Below are 27,093 nucleotides of genomic sequence, written 5' to 3'. Positions count from 1 at the left end.
CACGGGCAGTGGATTTATTAAGTGCATATGATATGACGGCAGCACGGTGGTGGCGCCACGCCGGTACACAGGAGGCTGCTCAGCACAGGTCTCGTGCGTCTTCTGTAGTATCTTATTACAATGAGGTAGAATGACAGAAAACAGAGCAACCCTTGCACAGGAGAGACTCACAGCGCCGCCCCAGAGGCCACACAAAGCTATGACAATGGCACATCTGTACTAAGGAGTGACCCAGATGCCCCCACAAGTGCTGGTCTGAGGGCCCCCTGCCATCAGCACTGCCCCACATGTATCATGTAGCTGCACACTTTGCCCCTGATCAGCACTTTCAGGGCTCCTGGACGCACACAATTTAAGCATCTCTCATTGACCTGTAGAGAATAAACCCACGATTGTATCTCCACTCAGAGAATGGGGGTTCATGAGTCAGTAGCGGGGGGCTGTTAGCCATCATTGGCGGCCACCAGCTGGCCCATAGGTTCTCGTATGTACACAGACTGGATGTCCTTGGTTTTCAGACAATAGTCGCAGGCCCAGACCGCGGAGGACTCGCGGGTCAGCAGACTGTAGGCGCTTTCGGTCATCCCTGTGCACTCACGATGAAACCACTTCTGACAGGACGCCTCACACAAGATGGCATCCTGATCATCGTTCACCTCGTTCCGACAGGCTCCGCACGGATACACCAGGCCGGGTGGTGGCTGGTGGCCAGAGTTGCCGGTGGGTTTGCTTGGCGGGGGAATGTTGTTGACTTCAGGAGTGCTGCTGTTTCCCCGGGGGGCGCAATTTGGGGTAAAGTTTTGCTGGTTGCCATTAATAGCAGATGGTGAGCCGACGTGCTGCTCCTGGTTGAAGCTGTTGTTCGGGGGGTTAACGCTTTTGCTGTGCTCCTCCACGCCAGGCGGGAAGGTCTGATCTGCTCCAGAAAAGGGGCTGCTGTTAGGAGGAAGGCTGGGTCTCTGCATGGCAGCTTGTCCAAATGGGTGTCCAGGAGAACCAAAGCGCTGAGAGAATGGAGGTCCACCAGGGGAGTTTAGTACAGGGCCGGGGCCCATGTCACCTCGCGGTGGTTGTCCCATTGTGGGCGACATCATAGGGCCAAACCCTCCTACTGGCCCCTGAATCATCTGCCCGGCCGGGGGGCTGAAGCTCTGTCCCATGCCCTGATTGAAAGGCTGATTGGAAAAATTCATGTTTCCCGATTGAACATAATTAGGATTCTGCGGCATCCCAAATCCAGGGCCCATCTGACTGGGAGGGAAGGGCGGGGCCTGACGTCTCATAGGCTGCGGCCCCCCAGGATAACCAGGCGGTACTTGGTGTGGCATGCCCCCCTGCATTCGGAAGTTTCCAAACGGCATCGGGTTGTTCATGAAGGGAGAGGGGGCAGCGGTGACCTTCGGAGGCCCAAAGTCATCTTCAAAGGGATTAGATGCCACCAGGTGATCGACCATTGGGGTGGGCGGAGGGGCAAACTCCGAAAGGTGAGAGTACGCGGGTCCCTGTAGAAGACAAAAAGACACACCGAGCAGGTGACGGCATAAGAAAGTCACATTCACCGACCATAACCACAACAGGAAGGAGTAGAGCACCACCTAGAAGACACCTCATGCACTAACAGGAAAAAGAAGGCTTCAACCCTCTCCCACCACATCACCTGTCATGTCATAGAATGGGGACAAAGCCGATACCAAGCACAACACGTCCTGAACACCATAGCATCACACCAGATATCTGCTCCGGAATCACACACCGTGTATCATCATCTCCTCCAGTATCACACACCCCGTGTATCATCATCTCCTCCAGTATCACACACCCAGTGTATCATCATCATCTCCTCCAGTATCACACACCCAGTGTATCATCATCATCTCCTCCAGTATCACACACCCTGTGTACCATCATCATCTCCTCCAGTATCACACACCCTGTCTATCATCATCATCTCCTCCAGTATCACACACCCAGTGTATCATCATCTCCAGTATCACACACCCTGTGTATCATCATCTCGTCCAGTAACAAACACCCAGTGTATCATTACCTCCTCCAATATCACACCCCGTGTGCCATCATCTCCTCCAGCATCACACACCCGTGTATCATCTCCTCCACTATCAAACACCCAGTTTATCATCATCATCTGCACTATCACACACCGTGTATCATCATCATATCCTCCAGTATCACACACCCCGTGTACCATCATTTCCTCCAGTACCACACCCCATGTATCATCTCCTCCAGTATCACATACCCCGTGTATCATTTCCACTATCACACACCCTGTGTATCATCATCTCCTCAAGTATCACACACCTCTTGTATCATTATCATATCTCCCAGTATCACACCCCGTGTAACATCTCCAGTATCACACCCCGTGTATCATCTCCTCCAGCATCACACACCCCATGTATCATCTCCACTATCACATACCCTGTGTATCATCATCCCCTCCAGTATCACACACCTCTTGTAATCATTATCATATCCCCCAGTATCACACCCTGTGCATCATCTCCTCCAGTGTCACTCACCCCGTGTATCATCATCTCCACTATCACACACCGTGTATTATCATCTCCTCCAGTATCACACACCCAGTGTATCATTATCTCCTCCAGTATCACACCCTGTATACCACAATCTCCAGTATCGCACACCCCGTGTATCATCATCTCCTCCAGTATCACGCACCCGGTGTATCATCATCTCCTCCAGTATCACACCCCGTGTACCATCATCTCCTCCAGTATCACACACCCAGGGTATCATCATCACCAGCTCCACTATCACACACTGTGTATCATCATCATATCCTCCAGTATTAGACACCTCGTGTATCATCATCATTTCCTCCAGTATCACACACCCCGTGTACCATCACCTCCAGTATCACACACCTCCTGTATCATCTCTAGTATCACACACCCATGGTATCATCTCCTCCACTATCACACACCCTGTGTATCATCATCTCCTCCAGTATCACACACCTCATGTATCATCATTATATCCTCCAATATCACACACCTCGTGTATCATCATCTCCTCCAGTATCACACACCCCATGTATCATCATCATCTCCTCCAGTATCACAACCAGGTATCATCATCTCCTCCTGTATCACACACCTCATGTATCATCATCATTTCTTCTAGTATCACACACCCTGTGTATCATCATCTCCTTCAGTATCACACACCCCATCTACCATCATTATCTCCTCCAGTATCACACACCCCGTGTAACATCATCATCTCCACCAGTATCACACACCCCGTGTATCATCATCTCCTCCAGTATTACACACTCCGTGTACCATCATTATTTCCTCCAGTATCACAGCCCGTGTATCTTCATCTCCTCCAGTATCACACCCCCTGTGAATCATCATCATTTCCTCCAGTAACACACACCCAGTGTATCATTATCTCCTCCAGTATCATCATCTATTCCAGTGTCACAACCTGTGTACCATCATCTCCTCCAGTATCACACATCCCGTGTATCATCATCATCTCCTCCAGTATCACACCCCGTGTACCATCATCTCCTCCAGTATCACACACCCCGCGTATCATCTCCTCCAGTATCACACACCCCGTGTATCATCATGCTCTCCTCCAGTATCACACACCCCATGTATCATCATCATCTCCTCCAGTATCACACCCCGTGTATCATCATCTCCTCCAATATCATAACCTCCAGTATCACACACCCAGTGTATCATCATCATCTCCATCACACCGTGTATCATTACCATATCCTCCAATATCACACATCCCGTGTATGATCATCTCCTCCAGTATCACACACCCCGTGTATCTCTAGTATCACACACCCCTTGTATCATCTCCTCCAGTATCATACACCAAGTGTATCATATCATATCCTCCAGTATCACACACCCCACGTATCATCTCCTCCAGGATCACACACCCCGTGTATCATCATCTCCAGTATCACTCACCTCGTGTATCATCATCTCCAGTATCACACACCCTGTGTACCATCATTTCCTACAATATCACACACCCAGTGTATCATCATCATCTCCTCCAGTAACACACACCCAGTGTATCCTTATCTCCTCCAGTATCATCATCTCTCCTCCAGCATCACACCCCATGTACCATCATCTCTTCCAGTATCACACCCCGTGTACCATCATCTCCTCCATTACCACACACCCCGTGTATCATCATCATCACCATCTCCACTATCAAACACCGTGTATCATCATCATCTCCTCTAGTATCACACACCCCATGTATCATAATAATCATCTCCAGTATCACACACCCCGTGTATCATCTCTAGTATCACACACCCTGTATATCATCTCTAGTATCACACAACCCGTGTATCATCATCTCCTCCAGTATCACACACCCCGCGTATCATCTCCTCCAGTATCACACACCCCGTGTATCATCATGCTCTCCTCCAGTATCACACACCCCGAGTATCATCATCTCCTCCAGTCCCGTGTATCATCTCCTCCAGTATCACACACCCCGCGTATCATCTCCTCCAGTATCACACACCCCGTGTATCATCATACTCTCCTCCAGTATCACACACCCCGAGTATCATCATCTCCTCCAGTCCCGTGTATCATCTCCTCCAGTATCACACACCCCGTGTATCATCATACTCTCCTCCAGTATCACACACCCCGAGTATCATCATCTCCTCCAGTCCCGTGTATCATCTCCTCCAGTATCACACACCCCGTGTATCATCATACTCTCCTCCAGTATCACACACCCCGAGTATCATCATCTCCTCCAGTCCCGTGTATCATCTCCTCCAGTATCACACACCCCGTGTATCATCATACTCTCCTCCAGTATCACACACCCCGAGTATCATCATCTCCTCCAGTCCCGTGTATCATCTCCTCCAGTATCACACACCCCGCGTATCATCTCCTCCAGTATCACACACCTCGTGTATCATTATCATCTCCTCCAGTATCGGGTCATTCTATATCAAGTGATCCAAATATGAATATTTTTTTACCTGACGTCTTTAGATTTTTTTTATTTTTTGTTTTTAGGAAGTACAACTTTAGCTAATTACAAGTTAAAAGATTTGATTTTTTTTCTTCATCAGTTAATTTTTTACAGATTTCTAAAGTTTTGAAAAGTGCGGATTTTGGCCTGGTATGGCTTTACATTTTTATCATATCTCAGGCTAGAATTAAGATATAGAGGTGGGAGAGGTATCATTTTTCTCAGGACGGTACCAGCTTTCATTTGATATGTCACAAGACTATGTTTCTTTATATTTTGTTTTGGAGAAATTAAATTCAAAATTTTGATGCGCAATTAAGAAAAAAACGTATGTTTTAAAATTGTGAAAACATGCATGTGTGTTACCTGTGTTCTTGTTTATATTTGTACAGGGACTCAACTTGGGACCGATCAAATTTTTATTTTTTTTTTAAGCCTTGAATCATCTGATTTTATGTTTGTGTGAGTTTCTTCCCTTTTTCTTTTCAAATTACAACTTACTGAATTCAACATTTATATGAAACAATAAAGATGCACAAAAAACAAATACCGAAGTGCCAGAATAAATACATCTTAATCATCATCATAACACAACTTGTTCAATGCATTCAGGTTGAAAATGCTGAGCAAGCCAAAAGAAAAAAGGTGATCATATCCTCAAGTGTGATTTTCTAAATACAGTCTGATCCTAATTATATGTTAAAAACCAGATTATTATTATTATTATTTTTTGTTATTGTGCCATTTATTCCATGGCGCTTTACATGTGAGGAGGGGTATACATAATAAAAACAAGTACAATAATCTTAAACAATACAAGTCACAACTGGTACAGGAGGAGTGAGGACCCTGCCCGCGAAGGCTCACAATTTACAAGGGATGGGTGAGAATACAGTAGGTGAGGATAGAGCTGGTCATGCAGCGGTTTGGTCGATCGGTGGTTACTGCAGGTTGTAGGCTTGCCGGAAGAGGTAGGTCTTCAGGTTCTTTTTGAAGGTTTCGATGGTAGGCGAGAGTCTGATGTGTTGTGGTAGAGGGTTCCAGAGTAGGGGTGATGCGCGAGAGAAATCTTGTATCCGATTGTGGGAAGAGGAGATAAGAGGGGAGTAGAGAAGGAGATCTTGTGAGGATCGGAGGTTGCGTGTAGGTAAGTACCGGGAGACGAGATCACAGATGTATGGAGGAGACAGGTTGTGGATGGCTTTGTACGTCATGGTTAGGGTGTTGTACTGGAGTCTCTGGGCAATGGGGAGCCAGTGAAGGGATTGACAGAGGGGAGAGGCCGGGGAATAGCGGGGGGACAGGTGGATTAGTCAGGCAGCAGAGTTTAGAATAGATTGGAGGAGTGCGAGAGTGTTAGAGGGGAGGCCACAGAGTAGGAGGTTGCAGTAGTCAAGGCGAGAGATGATGAGGGCATGGACTAGGGTTTTTGCAGATTCTTGGTTGAGGAATGAACGGATTTGTCAAATATTTTTGAGTTGAAGTCGGCAGGAAGTGGAAAGGCCTTGGATATGTGGTTTGAAGGAGAGATCAGCGTCAAGGATTACCCCGAGGCAGCGAGCTTGTGGGACTGGGGAGAGTGGCCAGCCATTTACTGTAATGGATAGGTTCGTTGGGTGGGTCATGTGAGATGGGGGAAAGATGATGAATTCTGTTTTGTCCATGTTAAGTTTCAGAAATCCAGATTAAAAGAACCAATATTTTTACCACCTATTTATACATGTAACCATTTGTTTTATCTCACTAAACATGTCATTTATGAAGTGTTTAAGAAGAATAGTACAGTAGTTAAATCTTCGTTCTATAAAGTATGAACTAATCAAACAATCATTAGTAGGTTTTTAAACTGGCCTTTTATCATCAATGTGTCCCTTCTAGTGGGTGAAATGTAATCTTGTCTATAAGCGCTTACTAACAATGGCTATTTCCTTTTGTGTCAAGAGTATGTGTGGCCTGTCATGGTGTTCAGCTCCACCGGAGTTCATATCTGATTTTTGTTCACTTTTAAAATGTCTGGTTTTCTTGGATACACAAAGGACGGCGCTGGACCAGAAGGTGCAGAAAAGTCACCTACCGGTACTTCTTCATTTTCACAATCTTTGGAGAGTACAGTAGCTGCCACAAGCGCCAATCATATTCACAGGTCACATCACCAGTTATGTCATCCACTGCTGATCTTGTGCCGCCTTCTACCACTTCAGGGACTTCACGGTCTTTGCTGAATGAAGAAACCCTTGTTTTTATTTCTGTGTCACTACATGGGATGACAGTGTGGTATTGCGGAGTCCCTTTGATGGGTTCTGCTTCATGTAACCGATGTTTTCAGAAACTCTCCTCCGCTTCGTAGTCCTGGTTTGTACAATACATGAACTGGATGTTAAGAATATTTTTCTCCCTCCATTTGAGGAGTTGCCTGGGTGTTAAGCTTTGGTGTAAATATGGCCTCTAGAGGCTCGAGCTGCCGGCCCGTCATCTGCTCTGCATTCACTGTCTACCCCTGTTCACTCTCAGGTTGGGCCCTAACAAAGCTTTCTCCTCTGTCCTCTCCTGCTTCTAAGCTGTAACATAATAAAATAATACAGTAATATCTAAAAATCATGGATTTGGTAAATATAGACCCCACACTTTTAGACCACAGGCTGAACAGATCTGAATTCAAGATTTTCGAATTGACACTAAAAGTTTTATTTTTTAAAATATGATCCCATCACGATCCCATCTTGTATTTTGGTACAGATGTGGGTAGGAACATAGCAGGCACAATGTGCAGTTTTTGACATTTTGAAATTAAACGTTTTTTCAGAAATGCGTTTTAAAATATTGCGTTTCCATTCACATGGGTAAAATATTAACAAAGATACTCTTGTGACATATCTGGCGAAAGCCTGTACAGTTCTGAGTACAATGGTGTTTATTTTGTTTCTCTATCTTTTTTCTAGCCCGAATTATGAGGAGAAACATAAAGGCAGGCAACACCGAAAATCGCACTTTTTCCGAACTTTGAAAATCAATTAAAAAAAAAAAAAAAAAAAATTTCTTCACATTTTGCATTTTCTGACACACGATTACCAAATAACAAAACCTCAAAAGAAATTAAAAATATAGAGGTAAAAATCATTGGTTCACTTGACATGGAATGACCCTATCACACCCTGTGTATCATCATCTCCTCCAGTGTCATCTCCTCCAGTATCACACACCCCATGTATCATCATCATCTCTTCCAGTATTACACCCCGTGTACCAACATCTCTTCCAGTATCACACACCCAGTGTATTATCATCATCATCTCTACTATCACACCGTGTATCATTATCATATCCTCCGGTATCACACACCCCGTGTATCATCTCCTCCAGTATCACACACCCCGTGTATCATCTCCTCCAGTATCACAAACTCAGTGTATCATCTCCTCCACTATCACAAACCCTGTGTATGATCATCTTCTCCAGTATTACACACCTGTGTATCATCACCTCCAGTATCACACACCTTGTGTATCATCATCCCCACTATCACACACTGTGTATCATCATCTCCTCCAGTATCACACACCCAGTGTATCATCATCATCTCCCCCAGTAACACACACCCAGTGTATCATTATCTCCTCCAGTATCACACACCTGTGTATCATCATCTCCTCCAGTATCACACACCTCATTTATCATCATCTCCAGTAACACACACCCCGTGTACCATCATCTCCTCCAGTATCACACACCCAGTGTATCATCTCCTCCAGTATCACACACCTTGTGTATCATCTCCTCCAGTATCACACACCCCATGTATCATCTCTAGTATCACAGACCCCGTGTATCATCTCCTCTACTATCACACACCCCGTGTATCATCATCTCCTCCAGTATCACACACCCCATGTATCATCAATTCAATTCAAAGAAGCTTTATTGGCAGAACAAAATAAACATTAGTTTTGCCAAATAACGTGAACAATAGGGAATAGGGAGTAGTGGCTGTGGGGATAATGGGTGGGGACGATGGATGGGGTACAGGGTGGGGGCTAAGGAAGTCCATGGCATATCATGGCTGTCTTTTTTTTAAACAGTCTATGTCATGTGCTCACATACTGCGCTGCTATCTCCACTGCGCGCTCTTCTTCCCCCAGCAGGATATATGTTTTCTCTTCTTCCTTCATGGATCTAAAATCCAGGAAGAGATCGGAGAGTCTCCTGAAGTGTGTCCCTCACTGCTGAGTATTTGGGACAGTGTAGCAGGAAGTGGGTCTCATACTCCAGGGCCTCCAGGTCACAGTGTAGGGACAGTCTGTCCTCCCTGGGCTTGTAGCTCTGTCTGTGCCCGCCGATCTCGATGGCCAAATTGTGGGCACTGAGTCTATACCGGCTCAGGGTCTGGCGGTCTCTGAGGTCCGAGTTTCTTCAGATATGGAACCAGTCTGTAGTCTCTCTGTAGACTCTGGCACACGGTCATTTTCTGTGAGCTGCTGATCTCGTTCCTCCAGACACTGACATACCTCTTCTGCCCCTCCTCTACCATCTTCCTGATTGTGGCTTTTGTCAGGTTGTTTTGGTTGATGGTTTGGTCAGGTTGGGTTTGGAGGAGTTGTTTTAGGGGTCCTGGTTTGTGGGGACATCCTATATGTAGCATGGCTTTATGGTGATGGGAGCTTGGGTTGCTACTTTGTATGTGAGCCTGGAAGGACAGCGCACTCTTCAGCATTGCTAGATGCAGTGAGAATCTGCCCAGCTCAGCCCAACAGGCACTGTCACTGCCAGGTGGAATATTTCTGTTGGACTGGAATCCCACTTTGACCAGTCCGGATATGTGTGAGGGCCCCACACTTCACTGCTGTACAGGAGGATTGGGGTGATTATGGCATTGAAGATTTTTAGCCAGACCCTCGCTGGTGGCTTCAGATGGTTGAGTTTCCTTCGGATGGCATAGAAGGTTTTGCAGGCCTTGTCCTTCAGGGTCTCTATGGCTTGTTTGAAGCTCCCTGACTGGTGAATTTCCAGGCCCAAGTAGGTATATTTGTCCGTTTCTGTAAGAGCGCAGTTGTTTTGCACGAATCGAAGGTGCTGGTTCGGTCTTGGCTTTCTCTTCTGGAACACCATGATGTTGGTTTTCTTTGCATTGATCGGTAGTGCCCATGCGGAGCTAAATTTCTCCAAGATTTTCAGATTTTCTTGGAGACCTTTCTCAGTTGGTGACAGCAGCAGTAGGTCATCTGCATACAGCAGGAATTTCACCTGGGCGTCATGGAGTGTGAGACCTGGTGCCGTGGAAGATTCCAGAGCAGTGGCCAACTCATTGATGTAGATATTGAAGAGTGTTAGGCTTAGGGTGCAGCCATGTCTTGACTCCCCGGCTCTAGTGGATATCAGCCGTTCTTCTACCGTTCTACGCTCACGCTGCAGCGGTTCTCGGTGTAGGAGCTTTGGATGACATCATAGGTCTTTCCTCCTAATCAGCTCTCCAGCAGTTTCAGTAACAGGCCCGGGTGCCACACTGAGTCAAAAGCCTTTCTAAAATCCACAAAACAAATGAACATCTTCCCGTGCTTTGTGTTGTGGAAGTGGCTCTGAATGAGGCTGTGCAGGGTGTAGATGTGGTCGGTAGTGCGGTGGTTTGGCATGAACCCTGCTTGACTTTTGCTGAGGACGTTATGCTCGGTGAGGAAATTAAGGATCCTTTTGTTCAAGATGCAGGTTGCAGCTGACACATTCTTCTGTAGTTTGCAGGGTCGTACCTGTCCCACTCTTGTGAATGGGTGAGATGAGGCCTTGATTCCAGGTACGAGGGAAGTAGCCAGCACTCAGCACAATATTGAACAGTTTAACCATTGCTGCCTGTATTTCTGGTGGGCTGTATTTCAGCATTTCTGGTGGGATTCCATCCGAGCTACTGGCTTTTCTACACCTTACGGAAGAGATTCTCTCTGTAACTGCCTGTAGTACAATTGGTGTATCCAGTGGGTCTTGGAAATGTTTGACTTTTTCCTCCATAGCTTTTAGTTTTTCTGTTCTTGGTTTAGTTCTTCCTTCGGGATGTCTTTGTAGAGGTCTCTGAAGTACTGAAGCCAGATATTGCCATTTTGGATATGGATGTTGTTTTTCTTGATTTTTGTGCCCATGTGGTTCCATAGTTCCCAGAAGGAGTTGTTTTGGAGGGCATCTTGGCGTTGGTTAAGTTTAGTGGAGATGTAATTTTGCTTCTTCCTCTTGAGGCTGGTTTTGTATTGCCTTTTTATGGTGTCGTAGGCATCCCTCAGGCCCAGATGGTTGGGGTCTCTGTGTTTCTTGTTTGAGGCTGTTCTCAGGGTCTTCCGTATGGCTTTACATTCTCTGTCAAACCATTGTCCTGTTTTTCTTTTGGCCTTTTGTAGTTGACTTTTTTAAGGTCGGACAGTTCGGCCATGGTGTAGAATATATCACTGAGCTGTTTTGTAGCTTGGTTCACTCCTTCTGGGTTAGGCTTGTACCCGTAGTTGTAGAAGTGGTGGAGCATCTCCTTTATTCTGGGTCTGCTGGGAGTCTCTTGATATTTTATTGCTGACATCTTGGACCATTTATAGGATGGAGGCAGGTTGAAGAGGCCGCTCTGCTAAGGCTTTTGTGCCGATGGTTTCTTTGTAGATTTTATGTACAGAAGAAGTTGACTGTGATCTGACAGGTATGTTTGTGGGTTGACTATGAACCCGCAGATATTTTCCATGTCCATATCTATAATGGCGTAGTCTACTACACTCCTTCCTACATGTATATCTTCCTAGGGAGTCTCCCTTAGTACGGTCAGTAAGAATATGAAGTCCTAAACTTCTACATAGGTTCAGGATCTTTTTGCCACGTTTCTTGAATGTACTGTCGTAGCTGTTTCTCTCCATATGTACTGGGTCATGGCTGTCAGTCTCTGCTCCAAGTATGTAGATGTTTCCATCCACGGTCAGAAAGTCTTTTTCTCTCCTGGTTCTTGAGTTGAGGTCTGCGATGATGAGAACTTTGCCCAGGGCCTGAAAATGGGCAGCTTCTTCTTGTAAGATCTCAAGGCTCTCTGGATTGACGTAGGGTGACTCTGGTGGTGCTATATAGATGGCACACACATAGACATCAGACTGAGAGGTGATGATGGAGCTGGTGATTCTAAAAAAATATGTGGCTGTCTCCTCTCTTCACTGGTTTGATGTACTGGTGGAACTCTTCTTTATGCCAGATCAATACTCCTCCTGAGCAGCGGCCCTGTTTAATGTTCTTATTTTTCAGGGCAGGGACACAGATTTCCCTGTATCCGATGGGCACCAGGGATTCATTTTTGGCCCTGGTCCATGTTTCTAGGAGAATCTGAATGTCTATGTTTTTCAGTCTGTGTATAAAATCTGGGTCATTTGTTTTACATCCAAACACAGAGGTGTTCAGGGCTTGGATGTTCCAGCTGCTAAATTAAGTGAAGTCATTTTTTCTATCACTTGTGTGTGTATACCTTGTAATGAGTGTGGCTGTGTAGGACACACCGGATCTCAGACTGGTTTAGTAATGTTGTTGGTTCCATCCAGTTCCGTTAGTTTCCTGCACATGTGTTGAGCAGAGTCCTTATCTCCTCCATATCTCTGCTCTGGATGCCTCTGTTTTGTATGTCTCTATGTGAGGTCAGAGGTCTCCTCCTCTGATGGTGTGACTTTGGGTGAGGGTGTTTGTTTCCAGCTTCCTTAGATATGGTTGTGGCGTCCTGCCTTTTCATTGTTGAGGGTATTTTCATGAGATTCTGGTTGGCATTGGATCCAGGCTTAGGGTCCCTGTTTAGTACAATGTCCTTCAGCTCTTTGGCCTGAAGGCTGACCCCAGTTTATTCAGGTGCTTGCTGTCATAGAGGTGATGGTGATTCATGGAGGGGTGTTATGCCAGAATTACTCGTGGCACAGATTTCAATCTTGCGGTTAAGTCCGTGTTAATATTCTAGTTGGTGTGGTTGGATATATCCTTTCTTGGGAGCAGAGATGACAGAATGATTTTGCTGTCAGGGAATTTTAGTTGTGCCGTCTTTGCTAGTTGGGAAAGTTGTCCTTGGATCTGCTGGTGCTGGTCTGGCAGATTGTTTGTGCCAGTGTGTATAATGATATGGCTTGGGTTGGTAAACCGTGGATTATTGATGACTGCTGTCACCTGCTTAATAGTTGCACAGCGGATCTTATTGACCCTTTTTCCTGGGAATAGCCGCCGTGTATTTAGGTATTTCCCATTTGAGTCCATTATGAGGACGGTATCAGAACTTTGTGACGTTGTGGGTGGGGTGTGTGACTGCTGATGGGGGTCTGTGCTGGAGATTACGTTGGTAGCAGGTTCTCTTCTCTCTACTATGGGTCTTATTTCTGTCTCCCTTTTATTAGACTCAGGGTCTTCCATATTGGGTTTATTAGGCTTCTCAGCCTCCTTGCCAGTGGAGGTTATGTCCTCTGCACTCCTCATTTCCATGCCCCCCTCCTGGCTCAGATGTCCAGGGGTTGGTGGTTGTAACTTTTCTATCTCCTGCCTCAGTCTGGCATTTTCTTGCTGCAGTTCACACATTGGTGCTCTTATTTCCTGCACAGTGGACCTGTATTCACATTTCAGTTTGTTTATCTCATTAATTGCTGGGTCATTAGCATTTCTGTCTCCAGTGTTTCTCAGATGTTCTTCTTTAAATTGTACAAAGTCTCTTTCTAGTTGAGACAGACAGTCTCTGAGGGTCTGGGGTGAGGGGTGTGAAGCATTGGGAGCAGTGGTGTCTCTGGAGGTCTCTGTAGTGCTGCGGACATCAGAGGTGGCTGTAGGGGTGCGGACATCAGTGGTGGTTTGGGTTTGTTGTTCTATGTGAGTTTGGGCCTGGAGTTTAATATGAGGGAACCTGTCTTCAAATTGCTCCAGATTGTCCTCAGTCCCTTGTACCAGGACGGTGCCATTGTTATACAGAGTGATGGTAAGTGAGCTGCACTCATCATCTTCATGGTTTCTGACTCTGATCTGCTGGCCATTATTGATATCAGACTTGGTTGTATATTTATATTGTTTGCACAGGGCGGTGTGCCAGGCCAGGAGATACTCTGTGAAGAATAACACTTTGTTTTTTTTTTATCTTCCTCACTAGATGTTAAGTCAGCATAGAGGGTCTCTGGGTTTTCTCTAATTGTGGCAGTTTTTATGACTTTCACTGACGACTGCCCTTCTGTCCTTCTGACCCCCTGCTGGATTGTGTCCCCGTATCTCTGCGATCTGCATTTACTTTGTTCTGTTCCAGATTTAATTTTTCCATTTTTTTAATTCTAATCATTATTTCTGATAGTTGTAAGTTCTAGCAAGTTTACGAGTGTGATGAGGCGGAGGATGGTCCTACCTGAGGGTGCTGTCCTCTGGATGCTGTCTGTCCGCCAGGAGATTCTTGTTTTGTCCTTTAAAACTTATTTTTTCTCCTTTTTCATAAAGATCTATAGTCCGGCTCAGTCCAGCTCACTTCTGTAATCCACAGGTATGAATTTTTCCAGGTCGTGTCCTAAAGTTTCCTCATTACAAGGTACAGTGGGGCAAAAAAGTATTTAGTCAGTCAGCAATAGTGCAAGTTCCACCACTTAAAAAGATGAGAGACGTCTGTAATTTACATCATAGGTAGACCTCAACTATGGGAGACAAACTGAGAAAAAAAAATCCAGAAAATCACATTGTCTGTTTTTTTAACATTTTTTTTGCATATTATGGTGGAAAATAAGTATTTGGTCAGAAACAAAATTTCATCTCAATACTTTGTAATATATCCTTTGTTGGCAATGACAGAGGTCAAACGTTTTCTGTAAGTCTTCACAAGGTTGCCACACACTGTTGTTGGTATGTTGGCCCATTCCTCCATGCAGATCTCCTCTAGAGCAGTGATGTTTTTGGCTTTTCGCTTGGCAACACGGACTTTCAACTCCCTCCAAAGGTTTTCTATAGGGTTGAGATCTGGAGACTGGCTAGGCCACTCCAGAACCTTGAAATGCTTCTTACGAAGCCACTCCTTCGTTGCCCTGGCGGTGTGCTTTGGATCATTGTCATGTTGAAAGACCCAGCCACGTTTCATCTTCAATGCCCTTGCTGATGGAAGGAGGTTTGCACTCAAAATCTCACGATACATGGCCCCATTCATTCTTTCATGTACCCGGATCAGTCGTCCTGGCCCCTTTGCAGAGAAACAGCCCCAAAGCATGATGTTTCCACCACCATGCTTTACAGTAGGTATGGTGTTTGATGGATGCAACTCAGTATTCTTTTTCCTCCAAACACGACAAGTTGTGTTTCTACCAAACAGTTCCAGTTTGGTTTCATCAGACCATAGGACATTCTCCCAAAACTCCTCTGGATCATCCAAATGCTCTCTAGCAAACTTTAGACGGGCCCGGACATGTACTGGCTTAAGCAGTGGGACACGTCTGGCACTGCAGGATCTGAGTCCATGGTGGCGTAGTGTGTAACTTATGGTAGGCCTTGTTACATTGGTCCCAGCTCTCTGCAGTTCATTCACTAGGTCCTCCCGCGTGGTTCTGGGATTTTTGCTCACCGTTCTTGTGATCATTCTGACCCCACGGGGTGGGATTTTGCGTGGAGCCCCAGATCGAGGGAGATTATCAGTGGTCTTGTATGTCTTCCATTTTCTAATTATTGCTCCCACTGTTGATTTCTTCACTCCAAGCTGGTTGGCTATTGCAGATTCAGTCTTCCCAGCCTGGTGCAGGGCTACAATTTTGTTTCTGGTGTCCTTTGACAGCTCTTTGATCTTCACCATAGTGGAGTTTGGAGTCAGACTGTTTGAGGGTGTGCACAGGTGTCTTTTTATACTGATAACAAGTTTAAACAGGTGCCATTACTACAGGTAATGAGTGGAGGAAAGAGGAGACTCTTAAAGAAGAAGTTACAGGTTTGTGAGAGCCAGAAATCTTGATTGTTTGTTTCTGACCAAATACTTATTTTCCACCATAAAATGCAAAAAAAATGATAAAAAACAGACAATGTGATTTTCTGGATTTTTTTTTCTCAGTTTGTCTCCCATAGTTGAGGTCTACCTATGATGTAAATTACAGACGCCTCTCATCTTTTTAAGTGGTGGAACTTGCACTATTGCTGACTGACTAAATACTTTTTTGCCCCACTGTATAAAGTGATGAAAGTTCAGGAGCTCATGTTCAGTGCTGCTTACTCCTGGAATGGTGGGCGGGATAAACTGTATCATCTCCTCCACTATCACACCCTGTGCATCATCATCTCCTCCACTATCACACCCTGTGCATCATCATCTCCTCCAGTATCACACACCCCTTGTATCATCATCTCCAGTACCACACACCCCGGGTACCATCATCATCTCCAGTATAACACACCCCGTGTATCATCATCTCCTCCAGTATCACACACCCCGTGTACCATCATCTCCTCCAGTAAGACACACAGTATCATCATCTCCTCCAGTATCACACCCAGTGTACCATCATCTCCTCCAGTATCACACACCCGTGTACCATCATCTCCTCCAGTATCACACACCCGTGTATCATCATCTCCTTCAGTATCACACACCCCGTGTATCATCATCTCTTCCAGTATCACAAACTCAGTGTATCATCATCTCCACTATCACACACCGTGTATCATTTTCATATCCTCCAGTACCACACACCCCGTGTACCATCATAATGTCCTCCAGTATGACATACCCCGTGTACCATCATCATCTCCAGTATCACACACCCTGTGTACCATCATTATCTCCTCCAGTATCACACACCCCATGTATCGCCATCTCCTCCAGTATCACACACCTTGTGTATCATTATCTCCTCCAGTATCACACACCTCGTGTATCATCATCTCCTCTAGTATCGCACACCCTGTGTATCATCATCATTTCCTCCAGTATCACACACTTTGTGTACATCATTATCTCTTCCAGTATCACACCCCGTGTACCATCATCTCCTCCAGGATCACACACCCCGTGTATCATCTCCTCCAGTATCACACACCCCGTGTATCATCTCCTCCAGTATCACACACCCCGTGTATCATCATCTCCAGTACCACACACCCCGGGTACCATCATCATCTCCAGTATAACACACCCCGTGTATCATCATCTCCTCCAGTATCACACACCCCGTGTACCATCATCTCCTCCAGTAAGACACACAGTATCATCATCTCCTCCAGTATCACACCCAGTGTACCATCATCTCCTCCAGTATCACACACCCGTGTATCATCATCTCCTTCAGTATCACACACCCCGTGTATCATCTCCTTCAGTATCACATACCCCGTGTATCATCATCTCCTTCAGTATCACACACCCCGTGTATCATCATCTCTTCCAGTATCACAAACCCAGTGTATCATCATCTCCACTATCACACACCGTGTATCATTTTCATATCCTCCAGTATCACACACCCTGTGTACCATCATTATCTCCTCCAGTATCACACACCCCATGTATCGCCATCTTCTCCAGTATCACACACCTTGTGTATCATTATCTCCTCCAGTATCACACACCTCGTGTATCATCATCTCCTCCAGTATCGCACACCCTGTGTATCATCATCTCCTCCAGTATCACACACTTTGTGTACATCATTATCTCTTCCAGTATCACACACCCCGTGTACCATCATCTCCTCCAGGATCACACACCCGTGTATCATCTCCTCCAGTATCCCACACCCCGTGTATCATCTCTAGTATCACACACCCCGTGCATCATCTCCTCCACTATCACACACCCCGTGTATCATCATCATCTCCTCCAGTAACACACACCCAGTGTATCATCACCATCTCCACTATCACACACCGTGTATCATCATATCCTCCAGTATCATGCACCCCGTGTATCATCATCTCCAGTATCACACACCCCATGTATCATAATCATCTCCTCCAGTATCACACACCCGTGTATCGTCTCCTCCAATATCACACACCCCGTGTATCATCTCCTCCAGTATCACACACCCCGTGTATCATCTCTAGTATCACACACCTCGTGTATCATATCCTGTGAATATCATCTCCTCCAGTATCACACACCTCGTGTATCATCATTTCCTCCAGTATCACAAACCACTTGTATCATCATCTCCACTACCACACACCCCATCTACCATCTCCTTCAGTATCACACACCCCGTCTACCATCATCATCTCCTTCAGTATGACACACCCCGTGTATCATCATCTCCTCCAGTATCATACACCCGGTTTACCATCATCATCTCCAGTATCACACACCCCGTGTATCATCTCCTCCAGTATCACACACCCCATGTATCAACACCTCCTTCAGTATCACACGCCTCGTTTATCATCATCTCCTCCAGTATAGCACACCCTGTGTATCATCATTTCCTCCAGTATCACACACCATGTGTACCATCATCATCTCCTCCAGTATCACACAGAAAGGACTAAGGTCCCTGAAAATTACGGAAGATGCTGCTAATGACGGGATGGATGTAGAGGATCGGACAATGGAGACCACCACTAGGACCACTGAATAACGGGTTTAGTTCTGAGAGACAGAGACTAGTCTACAGACAGTGGAGGGCCCCAACCTTCGGAAAGTGGCCATTAGTGAATATCCCTTTACTCTCTGCTCTGTTTCTTCCCAACCCCCCGTTCTCCATACCTGAGTGTTTGACTTGCGGCGTTTCTTCTCTGGGCTCTTCATTTGCATGCCTGAAAAACACAAGAAGAGCAACAAGGTCATAATTATGTGCCAGGACGTTATTATATGAGAAGGGTATTCATGTGCCACTCATCTCCCATCAGGTAAGCTTACTCTTTGCCACATGGGTTTTTTTGCCTTCCTCTGGATCAACATGTTAGGGCATGTTAGGTTAGGCTATGGGTTGAACTAGATGAACTTATAGTCTTCCTTCAACCGTAATAACTATGTAACTATGTAAGCAGCACAGATCAATTCGTCTGCCAGAATCAAACCTATAAGCAGGAATCTGAAGATGTGAAGTCAAACCCCAATGTGGAAGTAAGCAGGGCTGGAATACCCCCATAATGATCCCAAGCTACTGGATCTATGGAGGAACCACCACAGTGAGGCTATGTGCACACGTTGCAGATTATTTGCGGTTTTCTAGCGTTTTTGCGCTATAAAAACGCTATAAAACCGCAAATAATCTGCATACATTAAGCATCCTATCATTTTTAATGAAATCCGCAATTTCTGTGCACATGATGTGCGTTTTTCCGCATGAAAAACGCATTGCAGAAAAATAATGAACCTGCTGATTAATTTTGCGTTTTTTTTCGCGGTTTTCCCACTGTCTAATGCATTGGGAAATGTCCGGAAAAAAACGCGCCAAAACCGCGTCCAAACCGCGCAAAAAAACGCATGCGGATTTCATGCGGAAATCTTCCAGAAATGTCCGGATTTTCACAGGAATTTTCTGCATGAATTCCTGAACGTGTGCACATAGCCTAATGGTTGACAGGCCAACTATTCATTAAAAAGGGACCCGGGAATGCCTGCCCGTTCATCTACATCATGGCAACCATCAATGGAGTTCTGGTAAAAGGCAACTGAATGACGGAGGCCATAAAGAGAGGCATGAAGCTGCAGCCTCCACTTGCCACACCCCCAGCTGGTACTCAAGCGCTATCCATGAGGGACTTACAGGGGCACTACATCGTTAATTTGTTCCCTTTACAAATATCACTTGTGTGCACAGCAACAGTGCCTGCCATTACTTTTCCTCCTACGCAAACTATCCTACTGCCCACACTTCTCCTGCCTCTCTCCTCCTCTACACATCACAGCTTCTCATCTAAAGCCCCACATCCTCTACTCCACCCATCACATCCTCTGCCCCTCCTCCCCACTGACTCCGCCCTCCACATCCTCACCACATTTTCCACTCACATCCTCTGCCCCTCCACATCCTCACCACATTTTCAACTCACATCCTCTGCCCCTCCACATCCTCACCACATTTTCCACTCACATCCTCTGCCCCTCCTCACCACTGACTCCGCCCCTCCACATCCTCACCACATTTTCCACTCACATCCTCGGCCCCTCCTCACCACATCCGCTACTCCACTCGACACATCCTCTGCCCTTCATCACCACAACCTCCACCCACCCCCAACATCCTCACCATATCCTCCACTCCATCCCCCACATCCTCCACTCCTTCTCCCCCCACAGCCTCCGCCCCTCCACATCTCCCACCCATATCCTCTGCCCCTCCTCCCATCCTCCACTTCACCCCCACATCCTCTGCCCCTCCTCACCACATCCTCCATTCCATACCCCACATCCTCTGCCCCGCCTCACCACATCCTCCACTCCACCCCCCACATCCTATGACCCACCTCACCACATCCTCAACTCCAACCCCCCACATCCTCTGCCCCACCTCACCACATCCTCCACTCCATCCCCCACTTCCTCTGACTGCCTCACCACATCCTCCACTCCACCTCCCCACATCCTCTGCACCGCCTCACCACATCCTCCACTCCACCCCCCGCATCCTCTGCCCCACCTCACCATATCTTCCACTCCACCCCCACATCCTCTGACCCAGCTCCCAACATCCTCCACTCCACCTCCCCACATCCTCTGCACCGCCTCACCACATCCTCCACTCCACCCCCCGCATCCTCTGCCCCACCTCACCATATCTTCCACTCCACCCCCACATCCTCTGACCCAGCTCCCAACATCCTCCACTCCACCTCCCCACATCCTCTGCACCGCCTCACCACATCCTCCACTCCACCCCCCGCATCCTCTGCCCCACCTCACCATATCTTTCACTCCACCCCCACATCCTCTGACCTAGCTTCCAACATCCTCCACTCCACCTCCCCACATCCTCTGCTCCGGCTCACCACATCCTCCACTCCCCACATCCTCTGCACCGCATCACCACATCCTCCACTCCACCCCCCGCATCCTCTGCCCCACCTCTCCATATCTTCCACTCCACCCCCACATCCTCTGACCCACCTCCCAACATCCTCCTCTCCATCCCCCACATCCTCTGCCCCGCCTCACCATATCCTCCACCCCACCCCCCACATCCTCTGCCCCACCATATCCTCCACTCCACCCCCACATCCTCTGACCCACCTCACCACATCCTCCACTCCATCCCTCACTTCCTCTAACCCGCCTCATCACATCCTCTACTCCATCCCCCCACATCCTCTGCTCTGCCTCACCACATCCTCCACTCCCCACATTCTCTGCACCGCCTCCCCACATCCTCCACTCCCCACATTCTCTGCACCGCCTCCCCACATCCTCCACTCCACCCCCCAAATCCTCTGCCCCGCCTCACAATATCCTCCACTCCACCCCACATCGTCTGACCCACCTCACCACATCCTCCACTCCATCCCTCCACATCCTCTGCCCCGCCTTACCACATCCTCCACTCCACCCCCATATCCTCCACCCCACCACATCCTCCACTCCACCCCCCACATCCTCTGCCCCGCCTCACCACATCTTCCACTCCCCACATCCTCTGCCACGCCTCACCATATCTTCCACTCCACATCCTCTGCCCCGCCTCAACACATCCTCCACTCCGAACATCCTCTGCCCCCTCACATCCTCCACTCCACCCCCACATCCTCTGTCCCTCCTCACCACATCCTCCACTCCACCCCCCACATACTCTGCCCCGCCTCACCACATCATCCACTCCACCCCCACGTCCTCTGCCCCGCCTCACCACTTCCTCCACTCCACCTCCCAAATACTCTGCCCCGCCTCACCACATCCTCCACTCCACCCACCACATACTCTTCCCCGCCTCACTACATCATCCACTCCACCCCCACATCCTCTGCCCCGCCTCACCACATCCTCCACTCCACCTCCCACATCCTCTGCCCCGTCTCACCACATCACCCACTCCACCCCCACATCCTCTGCCCCGCTTCACCACATCCTCTGTCTCGCCTCACCACATCCTCCACCCCCAACATCCTCTTCCCCGCCTCACCACATCCTCCACTCCACCTCCCCTCAGCCTCCGCCCCTCCACTCCACCCCCCACATCCTCTGCCCCTCCACTCCACCCCCCACATCCTCTGCCCCTCCTCACATCTTCCACTCCCACATCCTCTGCCCCTCCTCACATCTTCCACTCCACCCCCACATTTTCCACTCCACTGCCACATCTTCTGCCCCTCATCATTTTCTCCTCTCTACCCCCCACATCCTCTGCCCCTCTTCACCATATCCTCCACTCCACCCCCCGACATCCTCTGCCCCTCCTCACCATATCTTCCACCCCCCACATCCTCTGCCCCTCCTCACCATATCCTTCGCTCCACCATCCACATGCTTTGCCCCTCCTCACCATTCTCCACTCCTCCTCCCCACAAAGCATCTGCCCCTCCACATCCTCTGCCCCCTCACCGCACCCTCCACTCCACCACCACATCCTCTGCCCTTCCTCCTCACATCCTCCACTCCACCCCACATCCTCTGCCCCGCCTCACCACATTCTCCACCCCAGACTCCACCCCTCGACATCCTTTGTCCCACCTCACCACATCATCCACCCACATCCTCTGTCTCGCCTCACATCCTCTGCCCCTCCTCACATCCTCCACTCCACCCCCCACATCCTCTGCCCCTTCTCATGACATCCTCCATTCCAACCCCACATCCTCAGCCCCTCCTCCCTCCTAATCCTCATTCCCCTAATGCTCAACTCCTGCTCCCTCTAAGGGCAGAGACAGATTGCTGGATTTCTCGTGCGAGAATCCCATCATAACGTAAACCTTGTACTGGCTGTCGGCTCTCCTGACCTGAGCTTGACAGCTGCATAGTAATCCATCATGCTGTCTTGCTCAGGTCAGGAAGGTGCCAGGCCAGTCCGTGCAGTGCGATGCGATTCTCGCATGAGAAATACAGCAGTCTGTATCTGTATCCTAATCCTCCGCTCCTCCTAAAACTCCGCCTTGTCCTTCCCTAATCCTCTGTCCCTCCAACCACCTAATCCACTGCCCTTCCCCTAATCCTCAACCCCTCCTCCCCCTAATCTTACGTCACTCCTCCCACCTAATCCATCGGCCCTCCCCTAATCCTCAACCTCTCCTCCCCCAATCCTCCACCCCCTAACCCTTCTTAAAACTCTGCCTTTTCCTTTCCTAATCATCCACCAATCTTCCCCCTAATCCTCTGCCCCTCCTACCACTTAATCCACCACTCTTCCTTTAATCCTCAACCCCTCCTCCCCTTAATCCTGTGCCTCTCCTCTCGCGAATCTTATGCCCCTCCTCCCCCTAATCCTCAGACTCTCCTCCCACAATCCTCCTCCCCTTTCCTAATACTCCACCCCTCATCCCATCAATCCTATTCCCACCCAATCCGCCACCCCTCACCACATCCTCCACTCCTCCTCCCCACACAGCATCCGCCCCTCCACACTCTCTGCCCCTCCTCACATACTCCACCCCACAAAGGCTCCGCCCCTCCTCACCACATCCTCTGCCCCTCATATCCTCCACTCCACCCCCCACATCCTCTGCCTCTCACAATATCCTCCACTCCACCCCATACATCCTCTGCCCCTCCTCACATCTTCCACTCCACCCCCACATCCTCTGCCCCTCCTCATATCCTCCTCTCCACCCCCGACATCCTCTGCCCCTCTTCACCATATTCTCCACTCCATACCCCCACATCCTCTGCCCCTCCTCACCATATCCTCCACCCCCCACATCCTCTGCCCCTCATCATATCCTCCGCTCCACCATCCACATCCTCTGCCCCCTCCTCACCATTCTCCACTCCTTCTCCCCACAAAGCATCCGCCCCTCCACAACCCCTGCCCCTCACATGCTCTGTCCCGCCTCACCACATCCTCCACTCCACCCCCCACATCCTCTGCCTCTCACCACATCCTCCACATCTTCTGCCCCTCCTCACATCCTCCACTCCACCCCCACATCCTCTGCCCCGCCTCACCATATCCTCCATTCCTCCTCCCCGCATCCTCTGCCCCGCCTCACCATATTCTCCACTCCTCCTCCCCACAGGCGCCACTCCACCACACCCACTGATCCGCCTCACCATATCCTCCATTCCTCCTCCTCATATCCTCTGCCCCTCACCACATCCTCCACTCCACCCCCACACCTTCTGCCCCTCCTCACCACATCCTCCACTCCACCCCCACATCCTCTGCCCTTCCTCCCCACATCCTCCACTTCTCCTCCCCACAGACTCCACCCCTCGACATCCTCTGCCCCGCCTCACCATATCCTCCACCCCACATCCTCTGCCCCTCCTCACCATTCTCCACTCCTCCCCACAAAGCGTCTGCCCCTCCACATCCTCTGCCCCCTCACATCCTCCACTCCACCCCCCACCAACCTCTGCCCCGCCTCCCCACATCCTCCACTCAACCATACATCCTCTGCTCCACCTCACCATATCCTCCACTCCACCCCACACATCCTCTGCCCCGCCTCTCCACATCCTCCACTACACCCCCACATCCTCTGCCCCGCCTCGCTATATCTTACACTCCTCCTCCCCACATCCTCTGCCACGCCTCACCATATTCTCCACTTCTCCTCCCCACACAGACTCCGCCCCTCGACATCTTCCACCCACATCCTCTGCCCCTCCTCACCACATCCTCCACTCCACATCCTCTGCCTCGCCTCACCACATCTTCCACTCCTCCTCCCCACACAAGCTCCACCACATCCTTCACTCCACCCCCCCCACATCTTCTGCCCCTCCTCACCACATCCTCCACTCCACCACATCCTCCACTTCTCCTCTCCAGACTCTGACCCTCGACCTCCTCCTTCCAACCTCACCACATCACCCACCGCCCTTCAACCCCACATCCTCCGTCGCTCCTCCCCACCAATCCCTCTTCCCAACATTCTGTCACTCCTCTGACTCACATCCTCCACCCCACATTCTCTTCCCCTCACATCCTTCTCCCCCACCCCTCAGCTGCTCCTACCCTGACATCCTCTGCCCCAAATCTCAACACCCCACATCCCTCCACCCCTCATATCCTTCGCCCCTCCTCCTTCCACCCCACAGCCTTCCCTAATCCTCCCCACATCCCTCCACCCCACATCCTCCACTGCTCCTCCCCACATACTCTGCCCTTCATCCCCACACATCTTCCGCCCCTCCTTCCCTCCAACCCACACATCCTACGCCCCTCCTCCCCACCTCACACATTCCCCACCCCTCCCCCTAACCTTCTGCACCTCCTACTTAATCATCTGCCACTATTCCCACTGCTCAGCCCACCTAAAATTTCACCTCTTCTCCCCCAATCCTATACCTTTCCTAAAACTTCACCCCTTTTACTTCCCTAATCCTCCACCCTAACTCCTCCCCACATACTCTGCCCTTCATCCCCACACATCTTCCGCCCCTCCTTCCCTCCAACCCACACATCCTACGCCCCTCCTCCCCACCTCACACATTCCCCACCCCTCCCCCTAACCTTCTGCGCCTCCTACTTAATCATCTGCCACTATTCCCACTGCTCAGCCCACCTAAAATTTCACCTCTTCTCCCCCAATCCTATACCTTTCCTAAAACTTCACCCCTTTTACTTCCCTAATCCTCCACCCTTCCTTAAACTCCGCCCTTTTTCCTCCACTTCTCCTGCCCCCTAATCCTCCACTCTTCCTAAAACGTTGCCCCGTTTCCTCCAACAATCCTTTGCTCCCTCTTCCCCTAAACCTCCTTCCACTCCAGCGAGTCTTACGCCCTTCCTACCCCTAATCCTCCCACCTAATCCTCCACAGCTCCACTAATCCTCACTCTCCTCCCCAATCCTCCTCCCTTTTCCTAATCCTCCGCCCCTCATCTGACCAATCCTATTCCCTCCTAATTCACTGCCCCTCCCCTATTCCTCCACCCGTCCTCCGCCTATCCTCTCACCTAATCCACCGCCCCCTCCCCCTTAATCCTCTCTCCCTCCTAAATCTCCACACCCTCATCCTCCTAATTCTCAACCCCTCCTCCTTAATTCTCTGCTCCTCCTCCCACCTAATCCTCCTCCCCTCCTAAAACTCAGCCTTTTCCTTACTCTGATCCTCAGCCCCTCCTCCCCAAATCCTTAGCCCCTCCCCCTAATCCTTAGCCCCTCCTTCCACAAATCATCAGCCCCTTTTCCTCTACTCCTCAGCCCCTCCCCCTGATCCTCAGACCATCCGCTCCCCTTAATCCTCAGCCCCTCCCCCCTGATATTCTGCCCCTCCCCCTGTTAGTCAGCTCCTTTCCCCCACACACATTGACGCTCGCCCGGTCTCACCGGCTTTGGCTCTGCGGCCGGGGAGTGTGAGACCTTCCAGCTTGTCCTGGTCCGCCGCCATTAGAGGAGAAAGCGGGCCGAAGTCTACACACCGGGCATGTCCCCGGTGCCCCGTCAGTGTGCAGGCCGCAGTACCCGATATGTCACAATTTCTTCCCTCACTTTCCAGGCGCAGAGGTGCGAGCCTCAATGTCTCACTCGCACAAAAACCGGAAACGCCAAGAGCGCACCGGAAGCTGCTAGGGTAATACCATCGATTGGCAAGAGTAGGTTGAGACTTCGGGGACGGCGGCAGAGAACACGGGACTGAATTGACTGTTGTTCCTCTGGCGCCATCATATCATTAACCAGACAGAGCGGCTCATCACTCTGAGGCTCCGCTAGATGGTTAATTGCTATTGCCTGTGGCCCCCACTATGTGAATGGTACCGGCCATGTTTTCCTCGCTGCTTGTAGGTCGGACTGGTGCACTAGTTAACCCGAGGGGGGAGGCTGGGAAGACTGGCTGAGGTGCGCGGCGGTGACTGCAGCCAGAGACTGCTGACTACACGGGCCTCTGCCTGACATTGCCACTAACCAGCCTCCGACATACTAAGGATACTGAGGGCACGTTCACACCTGCAGTGTGCGTGGAGTATTTTACCTCAGTAGCTGTAAGCCAAAGACCATCTGGTGACGTGCCCTATACATTTCTTTGATATTACCTGCGTTTATTTGTGAAAAAAACAGAAATTTGGTG

The 27,093-nt window shown here is 49.2% G+C and overlaps 1 protein-coding gene across 1 annotated transcript; it reads right to left on the bottom strand.

Annotated features, from left to right (window-relative positions):
* Positions 1 to 26,571, bottom strand: PYGO2 (pygopus family PHD finger 2). The gene is made up of 3 exons (XM_069768606.1): positions 26,355 to 26,571; positions 18,698 to 18,747; positions 1 to 1,502 (listed from the first exon to the last, which is right to left on the bottom strand). Exons 1-3 carry the CDS (start codon positions 26,413 to 26,415, stop codon positions 444 to 446), a joined length of 1,170 nt encoding a protein of 389 aa, XP_069624707.1. The 5' UTR covers positions 26,416 to 26,571; the 3' UTR covers positions 1 to 443.
* Positions 26,572 to 27,093: the final 522 nt, after the last annotated feature.

This window comes from Ranitomeya imitator, chromosome 1 (assembly GCF_032444005.1).
Source record: "Ranitomeya imitator isolate aRanImi1 chromosome 1, aRanImi1.pri, whole genome shotgun sequence".
NCBI lineage: Eukaryota > Metazoa > Chordata > Amphibia > Anura > Dendrobatidae > Ranitomeya > Ranitomeya imitator.
The sequence above is the reverse complement of the archived record's forward strand: the minus strand, read 5'-3'. Positions and strand labels throughout refer to the sequence as shown.

What these genes read in the sequence shown, in the direction of transcription:
- PYGO2 (XM_069768606.1), bottom strand. Translation starts at nt 26,415, where the DNA reads ATGGCGGCGGACCAGGACAAGCTGGAAGGTCTCACACTCCCCGGCCGC. An exon ending in CGGCCGCAGAGCCAAAGCCG is followed by an intron (nt 18,748 to 26,354) that starts GTGAGACCGGGC and finishes TGTGTTTTTCAG; the next exon opens with GCATGCAAATGAAGAGCCCA. An exon ending in GCCGCAAGTCAAACACTCAG is followed by an intron (nt 1,503 to 18,697) that starts GTATGGAGAACG and finishes TGTCTTCTACAG; the next exon opens with GGACCCGCGTACTCTCACCT.